Source organism: Schistocerca americana, chromosome X (assembly GCF_021461395.2).
Source record: "Schistocerca americana isolate TAMUIC-IGC-003095 chromosome X, iqSchAmer2.1, whole genome shotgun sequence".
Taxonomy (NCBI): Eukaryota; Metazoa; Arthropoda; class Insecta; order Orthoptera; family Acrididae; genus Schistocerca; species Schistocerca americana.
The window spans coordinates 782,317,027-782,336,638 of record NC_060130.1 but is presented as its reverse complement, the minus strand read 5'-3'; the positions used below and the strand labels follow the sequence as shown (position 1 = coordinate 782,336,638).

General features: G+C 38.5%; 1 protein-coding gene across 1 annotated transcript in view; it reads left to right on the top strand.

Annotated features, from left to right (window-relative positions):
• LOC124554980 (26S proteasome non-ATPase regulatory subunit 6) overlaps window positions 1-6,946 on the top strand; it is a 25,491-nt gene extending 18,545 nt beyond the window's left edge. The window contains exons 2-7 of the mRNA XM_047128719.1: window positions 3,174-3,379; window positions 3,459-3,604; window positions 3,819-4,038; window positions 4,190-4,298; window positions 4,381-4,549; window positions 4,878-6,946. Coding sequence (XP_046984675.1) covers window positions 3,174-3,379; window positions 3,459-3,604; window positions 3,819-4,038; window positions 4,190-4,298; window positions 4,381-4,549; window positions 4,878-5,052 — 1,025 coding nt within the window. The 3' untranslated portion in view covers window positions 5,053-6,946. The remainder of the gene's footprint in view (window positions 1-3,173; window positions 3,380-3,458; window positions 3,605-3,818; window positions 4,039-4,189; window positions 4,299-4,380; window positions 4,550-4,877) is intronic.
• Window positions 6,947-19,612: the final 12,666 nt, after the last annotated feature.

Genomic DNA, 19,612 nt, shown 5'->3' with positions numbered 1-19,612 from the left:
TTAAACTGGTTCTCCAGTGTGAATCTGGATAAAGCAGCTAGGCCCTGGCCTTCTTTGTTACCTCTAAAAAAAAATTATTTTCCTTAAAACTAAACAGTGTTGGTGACTATAACCTATCAATTTGTGCTAAGACTAAATTATCAGCTAAATTTTTGATTTCTCCACTCAAATATTTTTTTTCCAAGTTCATTCATTTGGAGGCCGTGAATGGTATGAAGTCTTTTACCCATATCAGTTACATTTACAAAAGGGACATATTTAAAGTACTTGCAAAATTTCTTCATGTACTCGTACCGTTTACACGTTAACGTGTGACCAGAGCAGAAGATCCTGCCAAAACTGTACTGAGAAGAGTATAATTTTAGTGTTTTGTAGTTTATGCAACTTTTTAAGTTTCCCACTACATCGTTTTGTCCTAGCAAGAAAACCTGGCATTTCAGTATCATCTGTTTGTGAAAAACTTACCACATCATCTTTAAATTTTGCATTAGGTTATTCATGGCTGAGATACGATGGCTCCAACTGTTTTCAGTAATATCCTATGTTGATGGTATAACCAGCTGGTGGATAGTCATAGTTAACCAAAATAATGTGGAAAGTTGTATTCAGTAACTCAACAAATGTAGTCTGGTGACTTAATTCTGACTGGTGAGAAATCACTTATGGGGTTCCCCAAGGCTCAATCTTAGGTGTACTGTTGTTCCCCATTTATGTAAATGATATTCTGTCTAATATGCATGAAGCAGAATTAGTTCTTTTTGCAGATGTCACTAGTATTGTAATCAATCAAGCATACATACAAAACAGAAGAAATAGTAAACAGTGCTGTTAAAATTATCATTGACTGTTTTTTTGTGAATGGCCTCACCCTCAATTTTAAACACATAGCATATTCAGTTTCACACATACAGGGGTACTACACCCATGATTAGTGTAACACTTGTTAAGGAAATAATAAATAAGATGGAAACTTCAAAATTCTTAGGTCTCCATAGTGATGAGAATTTAAACTGAAAAAAGCATGTTTTGGAACTCCTAAGACAACTTAGTTGAGCCACATTTGAACTTAAAATCATTACACATCTTGGGAAGAGACAAATCAGTAAGTTGACATATTTTGCATAATTTCGTTCAGTAACGCCATATAGAATAATGTTCTGGGGTAACTTCTTTAAAAAAGGACGTCTTCATTGCTCAAAAATGTCCTGTAAGAGTAATATGTGGTGCACACCCTTGATCATCTTGTAGACATCCATTTAAAGAGTTTGGCATTCTGACTACTGCTTCACAGCATTTTCCTTCCATCACAAAGTTTGTTGTAAATAATCCACTTTAGTTCAAAAGGAACAATGATGTACATAACTACAAAAGCAGAAGGAAAAGTGACTTTCAGTACTCCTCATTAAAGTTGTCTTTTAGCACGTAAAGGGGTGCACAGTGCCGCAAAAAAATTTTTAAATAATGTACCCAGGGTTATAAAATGTCTGACAGGTAGTAAAGTAAAATCTGAAAACAGAGTTTCTCCTTGTCAACTCCTTCTATTCTGTAGAAGAATTTCTGTTGCTGGAATGTGTAAAAGGTGGTGGGTAAGAATTACTCACACACATCTGCAGAGAATACAAAATATGTTTGTAAATGTCATCATACAGCCATATTTAAAAATAAGTTGTGATGTGTATATAAAATGACTCGTTCCACATCATTATGATCTATCCTGCAAATGATCCATGGAACATGAAACAAAGTAACTTACTTTACTTCGTTGGCTGTTGGTGTAGACATGTATTTTCATAGGCCTAGGTCTGTGTTTACTGCATGGTATCTATGGGCTTTTCATTTTGTTACTTACATTGACATTTGGTCTAAATTTTTTACTACACTCCGTAATCACTTCACTTTCATTAGGGTTACGTGAATTAGGCTGTGTAACGTCTAAGCCTACTTTTTTTTCTGTAACCTTGTGATGTCTAAGAACACTAAATCTGTTTTTCAAGGATGGGTTGCTGCCTCTGGATTGCAGGGTCCTGGGTTCAGTTCACAGTTGGGTTGGGGATTTTCTCTGTCCAGGGACTGGGTATTTGTGTTAACCTCATCATTTCTTCTTCTTCTTCATTTTCATCATCATCATCATGTGTGAGTGTGAGTAGACTGGATTGTGAAAAGAAATGGACTGTGTAAAAATTGGGACTTGGTACGGGCACTGATGACCATGCAGTTGAGCACCCCGCAAACCAATCATCATTGTCATCATTTCAAGGATGGAAAATTTACATGCTCTTTCTTCAGCCTAGGATTGCAAATTTTTGTGACAGGAACAATCTCCCAACATCTTTGTAAATTGTCATTTATCCTACATTGATTGCTGGTTCTGACTAAATATTTACTAAGGTAACCCCATTTTGGGATAGTTTCTTGCTTAGTTCCAAATCAGTCACTGCATATTTCTTTTTCAGTTTCTCATTTTCTTTTGCTAAAGCTAAGTTCTCCTCTATAACAGTGGGTAAAATAGCTTGTTTTGGAAGCTGGGGGCTCAAGAGGAAAATTAGACGAGAGTTGTCAGCTTCTACAAGGGAAGTAGTGTTAGTGGCTCCTGTGACATTGTGTTTTATTGCCTATGTTCACAGTACTGTTGTTAGTTGGTGACGCCAGTGAATGTGAAAGCAAAAAACCCTGGTTGTCATGACAAGACAGATCTGTAGCTTAGCCTGTTTGAAAAATTGCCACTGACATCATGGTATAGCCGCCATGTTGTTTAGACTGTTTTTTGCTTTTTTACTACATCAGTGGTCAAAGCTGATGATTCGTGTTGAATACCCCTCTTGATCCAATGTTGGAATCTTGTATTTCAATTAGGTATTTTTCCTCAGTTTTCTCTCTAATTTGCAAACTAGTTAAAAATGTTGTTTTTGTATGGTATGTTAAGAGGTTTGCTTGGTGTGAAGTTGAACTGCTGCTGCTGCTGCTGCTGCTGCTGCAGTTCAGGATTGTATGCTGTTCACGTGTTAACAGGGCATTGTATGTTGGTCAGCTTAGTTACTATAACAGTATATTCTCTCTCTCTCTGTGTGTGTGTGTGTGTGTGTGTGTGTGTGTGTGTGTGTGTGTGTGTGTGTGTGTGTCATTGAGACTACTTCTGCCTTCAAATAATCTTAAAATGTATTATTTAATTACAGACATGGCACCGTTCTATGAGGAGTGCTGCAGTTCTCTTGGCTGGCCACTTGATGAAGAATTGATGTCAAGAATGCAGGCAGCCAATACCCAGAGACTCAAAGAACTAGATGAAGCAATTGAAGATGCAGAGAAAAATCTTGGTGAAATGGAAGTAAGAGATGCTAATTTGAAAAAGTCAGAGTATCTCTGCAAGATTGGTGCGAAGGTATGTAACGTTGTAGCTGAAAATATCTCTCCCATGTTCTGTTTGGGAAAAAGTGTTCCATAATGTTTTTGTTTTTCAGGATTTATCATTGCAGTGTTTTAGGAAAACATATGAAAAAACGGTCTCTCTTGGAAACCGTTTGGACATAGTTTTCCACATAATACGAATAGGTCTGTTTTATCTGGATCATGATCTGATAACCAAGAATATTGACAAAGCAAAGAGGTAATTTATAAATTAATTAGTTAAATTCTTAAATTTTTTGAAAATGTTGAACTCAGCTTTGCAGGTGTTGTGAATATTTGTTTCATAGGAATATTTAGTAGAAATTGTTGAGGAAAATTTAGTGAGAGAATAAGGAAACAAAGTCAACTGTTGTGTTTCTGAATGATTGGAGGAATAAAGAAATAATTCTTTGTGTTTTCTATTTTTTTGAAAGTTTGATAGATGAAGGTGGTGATTGGGACAGAAGGAATAGGCTGAAAGTTTACCAAGGAACGTACTGTATGGTTATCAGAGATTTCAAAAGTGCAGCAGCTTATTTCCTCGACACAATTTCTACTTTTACATCGTATGAACTGATGGACTATAATACATTCGTGCGTTATACTGTTTATATTAGCATGATATCACTACCTCGTAATGAACTGAGGGACAAGGTGAGTATTTGTCATACTTCTCATCTAACACACGTTGCCAATTACATCAGTATTTCGGTACTATATATATTGGTTCTTAAATTCTATTTTAGTTTGAATATATTTAAGACAACATATGTCTCACATTTGTTAAATATTTATTCCTTTACAGATTGTTAAAGGCTCAGAAATTCTTGAAGTGTTGCATTCAAATACAGATGTGAAAGATTATTTATTTTCACTGTACAACTGCCTTTATGCTGATTTCTTCAAAAATTTAGGTAACTGGTTTTGTGAAATATATATTTATTGTTGTGAAGATTGTGTGAAAATTTTGTTTAACACCTGCAATTCTTTTCACAGCTCATGTTGAGGGACTTCTTAAGAGAGACTATTTTCTGAATCCACACTACCGCTTTTATGTACGTGAGATGAGGATTATGGCATACTCACAGCTATTAGAGTCATATCGCAGTCTAACACTGCAGTACATGGCTGATGCTTTCGGTGTTACTATTGACTATATTGATCAGTAAGTGAAAAAACTTTGTTTAATGTTTTATCACAATTTAACTTTGGAAAATTGTGGGTAAGACAGCTGCAGCTGCCATCCCCTCTCTGCCCCCCTCCCCCCCCCCCCCCCCCCCCCCCCCCTCTCTCTCTCTCTCTCTCTCTCTCTCTCTCTCTCTCTCTCTCTCTCTCTCTCTCCCCCCCCCCCTCTCTCCCTCCCCCCCCCCCTCTCTCCCTCCCCCCCCTCTCTCTCTCTCTCTCTCTCTCTCTCTCTCTCTCTCTCTCCCTTTCTCTCTCTCTCTCTGCCACATGTGTTGTAATTATTGTTAATTTCAGTAATTGTTTTACAGGGAACTGTCAAGATTTATTTCTGCTGGAAGATTACATTGTAAAATTGATAAAGTTGGTGGAGTAGTAGAAACAAATAGACCTGACTCAAAGAACTGGCAGTATCAAGCAACAATTAAGCAAGGTGATATTCTCTTGAATCGCGTGCAGAAACTTTCGAGAGTGATAAACATTTAAATCCTTTGGCCGAAGTGCGTCAGTCATAAGTGAGAATAATAACTATAAATTAAATAACTTGTTGTGCTGACTGTGTGGTTTCGTGTGACTGTTGTTAACAGTAATTTTCATTTCCATAACATCTATGTCTAGAAACTGCAGTGTTGTACTGACTTAGAGATGTGCAAATAGTTTAATCACATGTGACTTGCAAAGTTTTGCAAATCTTCTGGTAAAGATTTGTAATTTATGGAGCGGATGTGTGATTTTTTTTCTTTGGAAATCAGTCTGTGTAAAGTAACATGTACATGCACGTGCTCAATGTGTTATTTTTTGTTTCTATCGGCTATTTTAACAGCATCTTATAAGAAAGTCATTGGGTGGATGGTAGTTTCATCTGATTGTACACCATTTTGTTTGATATCCTTTAATCTTTGCTTGACTTCAGTTAAATGTCAGCTGAATGTCTTATTTTGTTTGCAGAGCAATGCATAGTGTAAAATATTGTTTAGATGCTGTTACATGGCAGTGTATTAGTACTGTCATCAAAGTTTTCATTATTAGAAAGACTTGAATAGCACTATGAAACATAAGCATTCAATGTTTAAAGTTCTGTTAAATGCCTTGTAAAAGCAATGAAAATAACCTTTCTCAGACACTTGCATTGCTTCCATGAAACTCATGCCCTCTCTTGGTACAAAAATATTTATTTCACTATCTCTGAAAGATTGTTCAGTATAATGTCTTTTGATTCCACAAAGAACAATTGCCATTCAGTGTATGGTGTGCTTCACATGTAATGCTTCCATTAACCTGCAGTGTTGTTTCAAAAGCTTTACATGAAAAGCTAATGATATTCAAATTTTCCAGTGGTGAACTAGTTGAATTTTTTCATATGGTGTTTAACGCCCTAACAGTCATGATAAATTTGTCATTCAGGTTGGTACTTTCAAATCTGGGCATGTTATCAAGAAATGGAGAATACGTTAAGAGTAAAGCTAATTGTGGCTGCTTTACGGAACAAGTAATAGAAACAAAGATGCTGTTGAGAAATGCATTACATCAATGAAATGTATTAAATTGGTAAAAATCTAAATTGTCAGAAATGTTATTCTATGGAATTTGTTTCACATTAGACAAAAAGGGCATGCCATTTAATGTGTCAGATATTTTCACCTTTTTCAAGACTACCAGCTTCTAAATTTTGTTCTTTGCTTACATTTTAAAATAATTTTAATTATTATGTACAGAGAACTTCAAATGAAAGTACATACACACAGTTTCTTTTTGTAATAATTATTTTAATTGTTTAAGAGTTGTGTTTGTGTATCTGTTGTAGTTTAATGATAACATTAAAATCAATAATGATATTTTTTAAATCATGTTTAGTGTGTTAATAGCTCAGCCGTGAAGATATCCAGATTTGTATTTAATTTATTATTACCATAACTATGCTTAAAGAGTGCAGAATGTTGATGGATATCAGTAGACAGTATCAGAACTGTTTCTTCACATCAGCATATTCTTCTCCAAGAGTAAAAGTTTTAAGAAAAGTCATTTTACCACACCAGCATTTTGTGGTGTTGGACGTGATTTTAATTTATATTTTTTTAAAATTTTGAGCTTGGTTCAAGTGTTCAATTTTTATTCTGTAAAAGCTTACTTTCAAAAGTGAATAAAAGAAAAACTGGTTGATATATTACATTATGTAATATGGCATACAAAGAGCTGTCTGTATTTTGTTTTGTTTTTACACTAATGTACACTGAGCAGTAAATTTAGTTCTAGTTCTTTATATGCAGATTTATTCTGATGTTATGAATAACTTGTCTGTAAATTTACAGAAACATCTGGAAGCCTTGGTATTACATGCAATCAAAAAAAGTATGAAAGTAAATTACAATGAGTTTGTATATGTCTGTGTTTCATTTTGGTATAGTACTTACTTTTTAAATACCATGTCTGTCAGGCAATTTATGTGTATTTAGAAATTGTTCATGAGCCGTTAAGGCAATTGAATAATTTTTGACTGGAGAGGTTGTCTACTCTTAGAGATGAAAAATTAATAGTGGAACTATTAGAATTAAAATACAAACTCCCTCTAGCAGTACAGAAACAAAACAGAAGAAATAGTGTAATAATGTACGGAAAGTTGTGGTTGAGAATAATGAATTATTTAGGAATAAAAGAGACAACTCACCGAAAGGCAGAAGTGCTGCATTGTTGACAGATACACACACAATAGGTACAGAGCTTTACTTTGCTAGCTTTCAGAATGGAATTCCTGTCTCAAGCTATAAGAGAAAAATGCACCACACCACACCACACCACAACACAATACACAACTGTCTCCCTACATCATAGTGTGTGTTTGTGTTTTTTCTCTTACAACTTGAGAAAGGAATTCCATTCCAAAAGCTAGCAAAGTAAAGCTCTGTACCTTTTGTGTGTGCGTGCGTGCGTGTGCGCGCGCGCGTCTTTCAACGACACAGCACGTCTGCCTTTTGGTGAGTCGTCTCCTTTATTCCTAAACAATAAGAAGAAACAGTATGCTTCTCATAATACTTGCACCTCTATTTTTAACTTTATACATAATGAACTTCATGACTGTTTTGCGCACTGACAGATTCAAGCAGCAAATAATTTAGGGTGTTCTTTTACTACCCCACACATGGCCTTAAAGTTTTGCTCCTGAAATGTATAGTGTGTATAATGCCGAACTATACACTGTCAAAATGTGAATTGAGAGGATAAGAAATTAACCTAGCATAGTTGCCATCTGCTCAGACTCTCTCTGTTCCCTCTATCCAATAGTGGAAATCTACCCAACACAGAGAATTATTCAAAACTTTCTAGACACTCTCCTGGATATTTAGAACCAAAGGAAGAAAATACCGGTGCCTAGTTGAAAGAAACAAGCAAAGCAGCCAAAGAGCCCTGTAGTGATGGCACAGTACAAGACATATTGTATTTACCCCATTATAAGACAAGGTTTTTTTCCAAATTCATTATTCAAAAAATATGGGATTGTCGTATATTCGCAGGCTAAACTACTACTGCTGAGGACAACATTTTTATGTTATGTGAAAGATTAATACAGGGGTTTTCTTACATTTAAAAATGGAGCTTTGGCAATTGATGTCACTGAAGATTTATTCTGAAGAATTGTGAGAAGTCGTATTGTGTCACAAAATTTCTGACAGTGGCATTCATACTCCAGCTGTTGGAGCAATCGCAGGCAATGTCTAATAAAGGCTACAATTTGTTATAATTGACTACTATTCAATACATGCACTTCTTTGTTTCACGGCCAAAGATATTGAGAGGACGAACTTCCATGATACTGCATCAGGGAGATTAGAATCTATTCTACCTCCTTGTTCCACATAGCCTGTTCTTTTCTAAAATATACATTATTGTTCATTATTTACCAGGATTGGTTAGAGAAAGTTGTTACAAAAGTAATGATACTTGTTAATTAGCTCTATTGAGCAAAATGTCACAGTGATTTTACCAAAATATATTATACTTCAGCAAAAGTAAAAAGATGGCTATTTTCATAGTCGCATTTTTAAAAAAAATGGCAACTAAATATTTTTCAGAGTTACCTGCCTTTTCATTTGTAGTTGGAATTGAATTGACTATAAAATTGGGTAAATACTCAACAATGGCCAGTGGCATACTTAAGTGTTTCGTGCAGCAATATTGTCAATGCTCGCATTGATGATATGATGGGAACAAGAGGGGGTGGTTGAGATCTTGGTTCTGTGCTGTGATAGTTGTGTCCCTATATGTCCTTTCTCTCACTGGTGGGAAAGAAAATTATGATTTTATGAACAACATGCTGTGACTGGTAAATCCTAAGATTTGACAATGGTGCACATGCTCCCAACTGAAAAAGTGGAAGCAAGTTGTGCTTGTCGGGCTCAAAACGGGGCATTCTTCCATGGCCAACAGGCGAGAGGTCCCTCTAGCTTCCAGTGTTACTATCTGTACTCTACATTTTAACTAAAGGCATTTTATTTACTAGCAGGTGCATAGGCTTAATATGTCATGAGGACTTGCCACAAGTTTTGTCCCAGGGTAACACAGTAATGCAACAATTTTAAAAGTGTGTGTGGAGTGGAACCATCTTCTTCAATGTCCGTATATAACAAGAGTAACTGGCTCATCCCTATTTTATCATTTGGTCAGCCAGTCACATTTATTTGTAGTGCTATTTTATCTTTTCGTAGCTGTACTTTTTGTTATAAATTTTGTTTATCCATGTATTTGAACATGCAGTAAAGCATATGTAACACAGATATTTAAAATAGTAGTAGCAGCATTTTGGAAGCTGATGCCGAAAAACGTCGGTGCCAATGATGAAGGCACACCCAACACCACGGTCAGTCCAAGAGCCATCAGTGTACACAAAGGTACTATCACGAATTTCCATGCGTAGGTCATGAAACTGTAGGCAATTAGGGTGAGGCTGGAGTAGTGTCCTTAGGAACTGAATGAAGGCCAAGGTGAACACGGGCCTCAGCATGTAGCCAAGTTGGTAAAGGGTTCACACCCACTGGAAAAGTTGCAGCTAGAGTGAAGTTAAGCTGCCGGAGCCAGAGCCAAAAGCAAACTCCAGGAAGTAATAGAGAAGAGGGATGTGCATCATACTGGCGATCAAAGGAGTCATCGAGGGAGGTGGCGTATGACGGGTAGCCACACATGGCAGACAAACCTCATACATATCTGCTGAGGAGAAAGTCACGGCGATGGACAGCAATAGTTTGGCAGCTTCTGCATACGCACACAAAACTGGACTAGTGTAAAAGGCGCCAGTGGCCAAATGGATGCCACGATGGTGGATGGTATTGAGACAGCGTAAAAGGGACGGATGTGCAGAGGCATAAACGAAACACCCATTGTCAGGTTTTGAATGGACAAGGGATCGGTACAAATTGAAGAGAGTGGTTTGATCTGCTCTCCAGGAAGTACTATTGAGGACACGTAGGGCTTTGAGGGACCACATACAGTGGGCTGCCAAGTAAGACACGTGGGGGACAAAAGAAGTTTCCTATCTAGAAGGAGCCCGAGGAGTTTTGTTGTTTCAGTGAATGAAAGAGCAACAAGTCCAAGATGTAAACATGGTGGAAGACACCAATTGTGCTGCCGGAAATTCAAACAGTTTTGTCAGTGGAAAATTGAAAGCCATTGTCGATGCTCCATGAGTAAACATGATCAAGACATCTACTGAGGGTGCCACTCAATGAGACAAGTCCGTGGAGAACTGCAATAGATGGCAAAATTGTCAATGAAAAGGAAGCCCGAGAAGGCTGGCGGGAGACAGGCCATTATAGGGTTAATGGCAATAGAAAAAGGATGACACTGGGGACAGAACCCTGAGCCACACTGTTTTCCTGGCTAAAGGTGTCTGACAAGGCGGAACCCATACTTACCTTGGAAACTCGGTCTTTTAAAAATTCCTGAAATAAATGAGGCATGCGGTCTTGGAAGCCCAATGTGTAGAGAGTACGGAGGATTCTAGTCCTCCAGCAGGTGTCTTAGGCTTTCACGATATGGGTAGACAAAGTGACGAGATGGTCAATTGCAGAACGGTGCGTTTGAAATCCACACTGTACAGTGGTTAGTAAATTGCAAGACTCAAGCCACTATACCAGCTGGGCATGAATCATACATTGCATCACCTGGCACACACAGCTGGTGAGAGAAATGGAGCAGTATCTGGAAGGAAGGTGTTTGTTCTTACCGGGCTTAGGTATGAGTATGATAGTGGTTTCACGCCAGTGTCTCGGAAAGTTGTCATGTGCCCAGATGCAGTTGTACATACGAAGCAGAAAGTGCTTGCCCGCAAGAGAAAGGTGCTGCAACATCTGACTGTGAACATCACCTGGCCTTGGGGTGGAGGATCGGAATGAAGTGAGAGCAAGATCTAGCTCCCTCATAGTAAATGTGGCATTGTAGCACTCACGTTTCTGACAAGAGGAGGGTATCACCCGAGCCTCCTCCACTCGTTTCCAATGGAGGAAGGCAGTGATCTCCACAAAATGGTGGCCCAAGGTGTTGGAGATAGCAATAGGGTTGACAATGATATCATCTGGTACTGTCAGGCTGGAAATTGGGGAATGGATCTCGGACCCAGAGAGATTTCGTGGGCTGGCCCACATGACGGAAGAGGGAGTGGAACCGTTAAAAGAACTAGTGAATGAAATCCAGCTAGCTTTCTTGCTATCCTGAAGAACGTGATGACACCGTGCAGGCAACTGTTTATAATAAATACAGTTTGTCATCATAGGATGATGGTTAAAAATGCGGAGAGAAAGTCTGCGCGAGCAAATTGAGTTGCAGTACGCCTCAATCCACCAAGGGACTGGGACGCAGCATGGTAACGAGGATCTTGTCATAGTGTTATCAGACATTCTAATAGCTCCACGTCGTTCACTTTCGTCAGTGGGAAACTAAAACTGAACAAAGACTGGTGTTACGAGTAATGAAATGCACTTAGAGTAAAACATTACAGAAAAGGAAAATAACAAAACTGTGCACGTGGAAGAAAACAGACAGGCGAACAAAAAGTCTTCTCCATTACACAAATTCACTAGAAGAATGCTTAAAATTATAGAAGGCGCATATAGATTGCTGCTGCCAAAATCTAGTTGCATACTATTATTTAAAATATGTTTTACTGCATGATCAAATCCATGGATAAACAAAATTTATAATAAAAAAAGTAAAGCTAAGAAAAGATAAAATAGCACTGCAAATAAATATTGACTGGCTGATCAAATGATAAAATATGGATGAGCTAGTCACTCTTGTTATATACTGACATTAAAGATGATGGTTCCATTCCACACACACTTTTAAAATCGTTGCATTACTGTGTTATCCTGGGACAAAACTTGTGGCAAGTCCTCTTGACATATTAAGCCTATGCACTTGCTAGTAAATAAAATGCCTTTAGTTAAAATGTGGAGTACAGATAGCAACACTGGAAGCTAGTGGGACCTGTTGCCTGTTGGCCATGGAGGAATGCCCTGTCTCGACCCTGACAAGCACAACTTCCTTCCACTTCTTCAGTTGAGTGTATGTGCATCATTGTCAAATCTTAGGATTTACCAGTCAACACGTTGTTCATTAAATCATAATTTTAACATTATATCAGTTCTGAACGTATGCCATTTATTGGTTGCCTACGTTCTGAAATACAGGGAGAAATACATTAAACAAGGAAAAAGTTTACATTACTTTTTGAGTTCACCACTTCTTTGTTTACAACCAGCCAGCTGTCTATGGTATTATTATTTTTGTCATCAACACCAGTGATGTCATTACCTGGGATAACAGCTTCATCTAACCACTGACAGCAAGAAAAGAGGCAATGTATTTCTATACACGGGCAGCAATGTAATTTATATAATCTTTGGCTGTCACAATAATTTTGCTGTTTCTTCCGATTGTCATGATTTCTGAAGTTTTGGTTAAGGTGTGACCTGAAAACCCCCCCCCCCCCCCAGCATAGAATCGGCACATCGTACACCCCCCCCACCCCCCACCCCCCATTATTATTTTTTTGAGCTCTTCGCCCTGTATCAGGCCATCCAGAAGATCTGGTGACACAGGCTCTTCAAATGCGTCATCTGCTCATACTCTATTAGTGCCCTTCTAAGCCTCTGCGTACTGTACACCGTTCATCCCTTAGTGCACCAGGTCTAGGACAGCTGTCACTTGCTCACTTTTGAGGGAGCCACTGGGATGTTTATGTGGGTCTGACAGGAAACAAGGCTGCTGACGCTGCTGCCAAGGATGCAGTCCTCGTACCTCAGCGTGCTAGTTCTTACATTTTCTGTGATGATCTCTGTGTTGCTGTCAGTCAGCAGGTTGATGTCACTTTCGCATCACCACTGGTCCTCCCTTCATGGGAACAAGCTCCAGGTTATTGAGTCTCTACCAGTGGCTCAGATTACCTCCTCTGGGCCCTCTCGCTGCAATGAGATCATTTTAACAAGGTTGCGTACTGGGCACTGTCTTTTCAGCCATCACCATTGCGCTCAACTTTTGACGGTCCACCATTTCCTGACAGAATGATTTTTAGTTCAGGACCTCCGTTTTTCTATGGTATATTTTATAGACCTTTCTCCATGTCCCTGTTTTTAGCTGTCTTGTCGTCCATCGATTGGGATTGACGTATTTTCAGTTTTAACTCTTCTCTTTGTCTTTGTGTTCTACAGTTATGACATAGGTGCGTATGACCCTAATTTGTTTTACGCCCTAAAACAAAACAAACAATGACAAGAAGTGTTGACATTGGTGGGGGACTGAGTTGCTCTCCTAGACATTTACACGGCCCAGCATTACCAATAACCTGCTGATCATAAAAACTGTTTCGCACTGTAATACACAGGATTCTTCAGCATTTTGAATGTTATCTGTTTCTCTCCGTGGACTACCCAGTGGTGAAAAGGTATGTTTGAGAAGCCACCAACACGAGACTCTGTTCTCTCTGTCTCCGCCTCCAAATAATCGAACTGCTGTTCTATAAATATTTACTAATAATGTAAAAGTAACTTTCCTCATGGAGAATTATGTGATTTGTTTTACTAAACAGTATGTTCATAATGAGAAATGGTACTAATATCCATGCTGCTTAGTTCCGTAAAATTACCATAACCATTATGTCTGTAGATGTAACTTGCACTAAGAAAACCGAGCGAGGTGGCGCAGTGGTTAGACACTGGACTCGCATTCGGGAGGACGACGGTTCAATCCCGCGTCCGGCCATCCTGATTTAGGTTTTCCGTGATTTCCCTAACTCGCTCCAGGCAAATGGCGGGATGGTTCCTTTCAAAGGGCACGGCCGACTTCCTTCCCTAATCTGATGAGACCGATGACCTCGCTGTCTGGTCTCCTTCCCCCAACAAACCAACCAACCACTAAGAAATGTAGCAGGTTCAACTAATTCACTAGTAAAGCATGGTGTATCTTATATGGAAACACACACACACACACACACACACACACACACACACACACACAGGCATGGCCTGCACCTCAATATGTGTGGGAAGGGGAGGCTGGCAAACCTTATAGGTGACAGTGTAGCGGGTGGTGGTGGGGTCACTAATGAAAAAATTCCTGCAGTAGTTGATGTTAGAGCTGCACCTGTTTCAGATTGAAATCAGCTGATATGTATATCTGCGTAAAGGAAGTCCCTCTAACTAAGGTATCACCTTCAGAGGACGTCATGTTTACAGGTAGAGGAGGATTTAGCGTATTTCATCAAAATATGAGAGAGATTAGAGATAAAGTTAGTGAACTGCTTATAGGTGTTGACTCTGAAATTATTGGTATATCGGAGCACCCCCCACTTGAACAATTTGACAGTGCAGAGGCTTCCTTCACCAGGACATGGATTAGCTGGTTGTTTTTCAAGGAGTTCCTTGCGGAGTGGGGGATGGGGTGGGGGGGAGACCATGTGTTAAAAAAAACAGTGTTCCTTTGAGTCCATAGAGGTATCCCGGCACTGCACGGAACAGATATTTGAATGTTGTGCAGGGGTAGTTGAATTTAATGAAACTAAACTTTTAATTTTTGTTTTTTATAAGTCCCCTGACTCTGACTTCAGAGCATTTCTGCTCAAACTAGAGAGTGTTTTTGATTCACTTTGTAGGAAGTACCAGAAACTAGTTATAAGTGGTGACTTCAATATTACTTTTGACGTTGGTAGATCTCATAAATTCATACGATCTGATGCAGACTGTTTATTCCAGCTAGGGTGCAGTGGAACAGTAGCACAGCCACAGACATAACTTTTATTCATTCTTCATTACTAGATGGGCATTCTGTTAGCAAATGGTTGAATGGCCTTTCAGATTATGATGCACAAATTTTATCACTAAAAGGCTTTTGTATTCAAACAAATGTCACATATAACTACAAATTATGTAAGAAAGTTAATCCAATGGCAATATCGAGTTTTTTTAAACTCAACGACGAACAAGAGTGACAGGGTGTTCATAGTGCCGATAACGCAGATGACAAATATAATGCTTTCCTTAACTCATTTCTCATGCTCTTTGAGAGCTGATTTCCATTAGACGTTCTAAAGGGGGTACTAGGAGTAAAAGGTAGCCTGGGTGGCTGACTAGTGGGTTTAGGATATCATGTAGAACAAAGTGGGAATTTTATCATAATGTTACAAATAGTCACAATCAAGCTACAGTAGCGCATTACAAATGGTATTGTAAGATGCTTAAAAATGCTATTATGAAGGCAAAACATACGCAAATGGAATAGCTAAATTAAAACCATATGGTCAGTTGTGAAGGAAGTGTCTGGTCAGCACCACAAGGTCGACGATACAGTCAGTTCGTAGTAAAAATATTTCTGTTACTGATAATTCAGATATATGTACAGTATTTAACAATCATTTTCTGAGCATTGCTGGTGAATTAAATAAAAATTTAGTTTCTAACAGGGAATCATATAACTCTCTTCGCAATGCCTTTCTGAGATTGATGTCTAAAATACTCCTCTCTGATACTGACAAGGGGGGGGGGGGGGGGGGGGATTGAGTCAATAATTAAATCACTGAAGACTAAGGACTCTCACAGACATGATGGAGTGCCTAGCAGAATATTAAAGTACTGTTCTGCACATGTTAGCCCTTACTCAGCCATATTTGTAATTTTTCCTTTAGGTATGGTCAGTTTCCTGAATGATTAAAGTACTCAGTAGTAAAGCTGCTTTATAAAAAGGGATAATGTAGACAATTTTAGACCTTATATCTATGCCATCAGTTTTTGTTAAAGTTATTGAAAAGGCTGTGTAAGGACAATTGATAATTTTATATCACATAATTAGCTATCAAATGAACAGTTCGGCTTTAGAAGTCATTTAACAACTGAAAATGCTCTATTACCTTTTCTCTGTGAGCTACTTGATGGGTTAAACAAAATGTTTTCAAGGCTAGGCCTATTTTTTTATTTAACTAAGGAGTTTAATTGAGTTGATCGCAAAATATTGCTACAGAAGTTGGGCCATTATGGAATACGGGGAGCAGCTCACAATTGGTTCACCTCTTACTTTAACTGCAGACAGCAAAAGGTCATTATTCAGTGTTGGAATGGCTGTGATCTGAGGGGGGTACAGTCAAATGGTGAGGAGACGGGGGGGGGGGGGGGGGGGGGGGGGGCAGGGATCAGCCACACCTGTTCCTTCTTTATATAAACTTTATATAAATGATATGTCCTCCAATATTACAAGCAACTCTAAAATATTTCTGTTTACTGATGACACTAGCTTGGTAGTAAATGATGATGTGTGCAACATTGGCTCAGTTTCAAATAGAGCAGTTCATGGCTTGTAGAAAATAAAATAATGCTAAATCACAGTAAGACTCAGTTTTTATGGTTTCTAACATACAATTCAATGAAACCCGATGTTTTAATTTTACAGAATGGGCATATGATTAGTGAAACTGAACAGTTCAAATTTATGTGTGTTCAGATAGATAGTAAACTGTCATGAAAAGTCTACATTCAGGATCTTGTTTGATGACTTAGTGCTGTCATTTTTCCTATTTGAACAGTATCTGAAGTAAGTGATTGTTCAACATGAAAATTAGTCTACTTTGCTTATTTTCATTTGCTTATGTCGTATGGTATTTTATTTTAGGGTAACTCTTCCCATTCTAAAAGGATTTTTTTGCTCAGAAATGGGCGGTTCGGGCAATAAGTGGTGTAAGTTCGTGAACCTCTTGTCAACCCCTATTCAACAGTCTGGGTATTAAGACATTGGTCTCTCAATATATATATTCTTTGCTGTTGTTTCTTGTTAACAATATCAGCTTATTCCCAAGAATAAGCAGCTTTCACTCAGTTAATACTTGGCAGAAATCCAACCCGCATTTGGATAGGAATTCCATAACTGTGTAGGAAGGTGGGCAATATACTGCTGCATCCATTTTCAGTAAGCAACCACAAGAAATCTAAAATCTTAGCAGTAATCCATACACTTTCAAATCGAAACTGATGAGTCACTACTCCTATTCTGTCAAGGAGTTCTTGAAAAATTAAGCTGATTCCTATGATACATTGTTGATTGTGTTCACTTAAACTTGTGGCTTGACTTGTTTTGGGTTCATAAACTTTTTTTTTAATCTGTTATTACTTTTACATTGTAATTTCATGTACTGACACGTTCCATGACCTTGGAGATTTGTTCATCAATTTGGTCCTACGGAACTTGATGTATAAATAAATAAATAAAACCACAGGATGGCCCTCTGTCATGAATGAAGTAGTAGAAAACATTTGTACGACCCTTAAAAAAGCCCCAGAACCAAGTAGAGCACGTACGTCAATCAACAATGTGGCATGTGCTGCCCAAGCGTCTGCAGTTCAAGGCTTACAGAATTCAAATGTTGCAGATGCTAAAGCCAGCTAATAAACCAAAATGGAGATAATTGTGCATTGATTGTCAAGTATGGATGGATGCAGATGGTTTCGCAGACAGACTTGTGTTCCTAGTGAAGCCATACTTAAACATTTTTGGAAGTGACTGCCGACAGCCTTTAAGTAATGTATAAAGTAAGTAATACAGTCCTGATCTTATCTCAGTACTGTTCTGTATAATTTAATATTTGGATGTTTGCTTTTAAAGTCCTGTGTCATATATTTACATTCATGGCATGCACTACATATTTTAAGTAATGACTACTGTAATATGGTAGCTTAAACCATTTTAACCCTTCATCCATGAAAATGGTCCAAGACCGAAACCAGTAGAATATGGGTTTAAAATAAAAACAGCTGATGGTTCAAAGAAGCCATATTTCACTTAAGTGGTAAAGTGAACAAGCATAATTTGAGAATGAGTACACAAAACCTGCATGCGTGTCTAGAACATGAATGTGATTATCCGAAAGTCAATGTTTTTACACCATAACCAGATGCAGAGTCAGTAGGCCTTTCTACTTTGCAGAATCTGCTGATAGAGGCATAACATATCTCATGTCTGGCTGTTGCTTCAGCTGCCAGAAGAGTTACCCAACTTCATTTTGCAGCAGGATGGACCCCAGCCACATGGGCATAACATCATACAGTCACATCAAGGAACACCTGGATTTGTTGTGCTGGGCTGAATGATGTGCCTTTCATGTTGTGGCCCCCATGTCACCTGACCTGACACCACTGGATTTATTTACTGGATTTATTTATTTATTTATTTGGGGATGTGTGAAGGACGTGGTTTACCTACCGTTATTTCTGCAGGACTCCAGCAGCTAAGGCATCAGACAATCAGCATGGTTAACTGACTGATCGGGCTAAATTGGAAATGGTCTGGCAGAAAGTGCAGCACTAAATAGACGTCTGCCATGTCACAAACAAAGCCCACATCAAACATCTGTGAATGAGCATAGAAGCTGGGAAAGTTAACCTTTCAGTCTATATGTGTGTTTCTGAAATAAAGTCATTACTGTAGTCACAGAAATACTTTTTTTATGTCCCATTTATTTTGAATCAACTTCTTCACCCTTCTATTAGAACAAAAGCCAACAATTTGTCCAAAATGTTAGAAATTTTTCCACTTGCGACTATTTTATAGCTGGCCGAAATGGCCGAGCAGTTCTAGGCGCTGCAGTCTGGAACCGTGCGACCGCCACGGTTGCAGGTTCGAATCTTGCCTTGGGCATGGATGTGTGTGATGTCCTTAGGTTAGTTAGGTTTAAGTAGTTCTAAGTTCTAGGGGACTGATGACCACAGCAGTTAAGTCCCATAGTGCTCAGAGCCATTTTTTGACTATTTTATAACATTTAAACAACATTTACGTGATTCAAATATGCAAAATCCAATACATAACTGCAGGATAACTACTAGAGCTTCAAATGAAAAAAAGACAAGTGATAAATGTACTTGTAGCAACTTACATGTATTGTGTTATTGCATGGTTTATTTAATCTACTTCATGCGGAAAGCCAAACTATAATAATAAACAAGTTTATGCATGCCAGTGTGAGAGCAGAAATGGGCCAAAGGTGCACTGCATTGCGATCAGCTAGGTGTCACTGGCATTAGGCAGCTGGTGGCCTATGTATGGCGAGGAAACTCGAACATAAACTGTTCTGATCTTGATGCAGTCATGAGTTCTTTCACAGAAAGAAAAGTGTTGCCAAATACTGCAGGTGCTTGGAGTTAGAATTCTGAGAGGTGGCCAGTTTTATTGGCACCTTAAGCGATTTACTTGAACTTAGTCTGTGCTGTGGCTAGTCAACAGCCACATTTTGTGTCTATGACTGCACGAGTCAATCAACCTATATCAGATGTGGATCAGTAGTCCATGAACCCAAATCCCCATGCACATCTCCACTGAAGTGAGTTAACTGCAAAGGTGGTCTACATCTGTATCTACAGCTATATGCCACAAGCCACCTATATGGTGTATGGCGGAGGGTACTTTGAGTACCTGTCACAAATCTGTTTTCCTGTTCCAGTTACAAATGGTTTGCAGGTAGAACAGTTGGTTTTATGCCTCCGTGAGGGCTCAAATCTCTCTAATTTTACCTTAATGGTCATTTTGC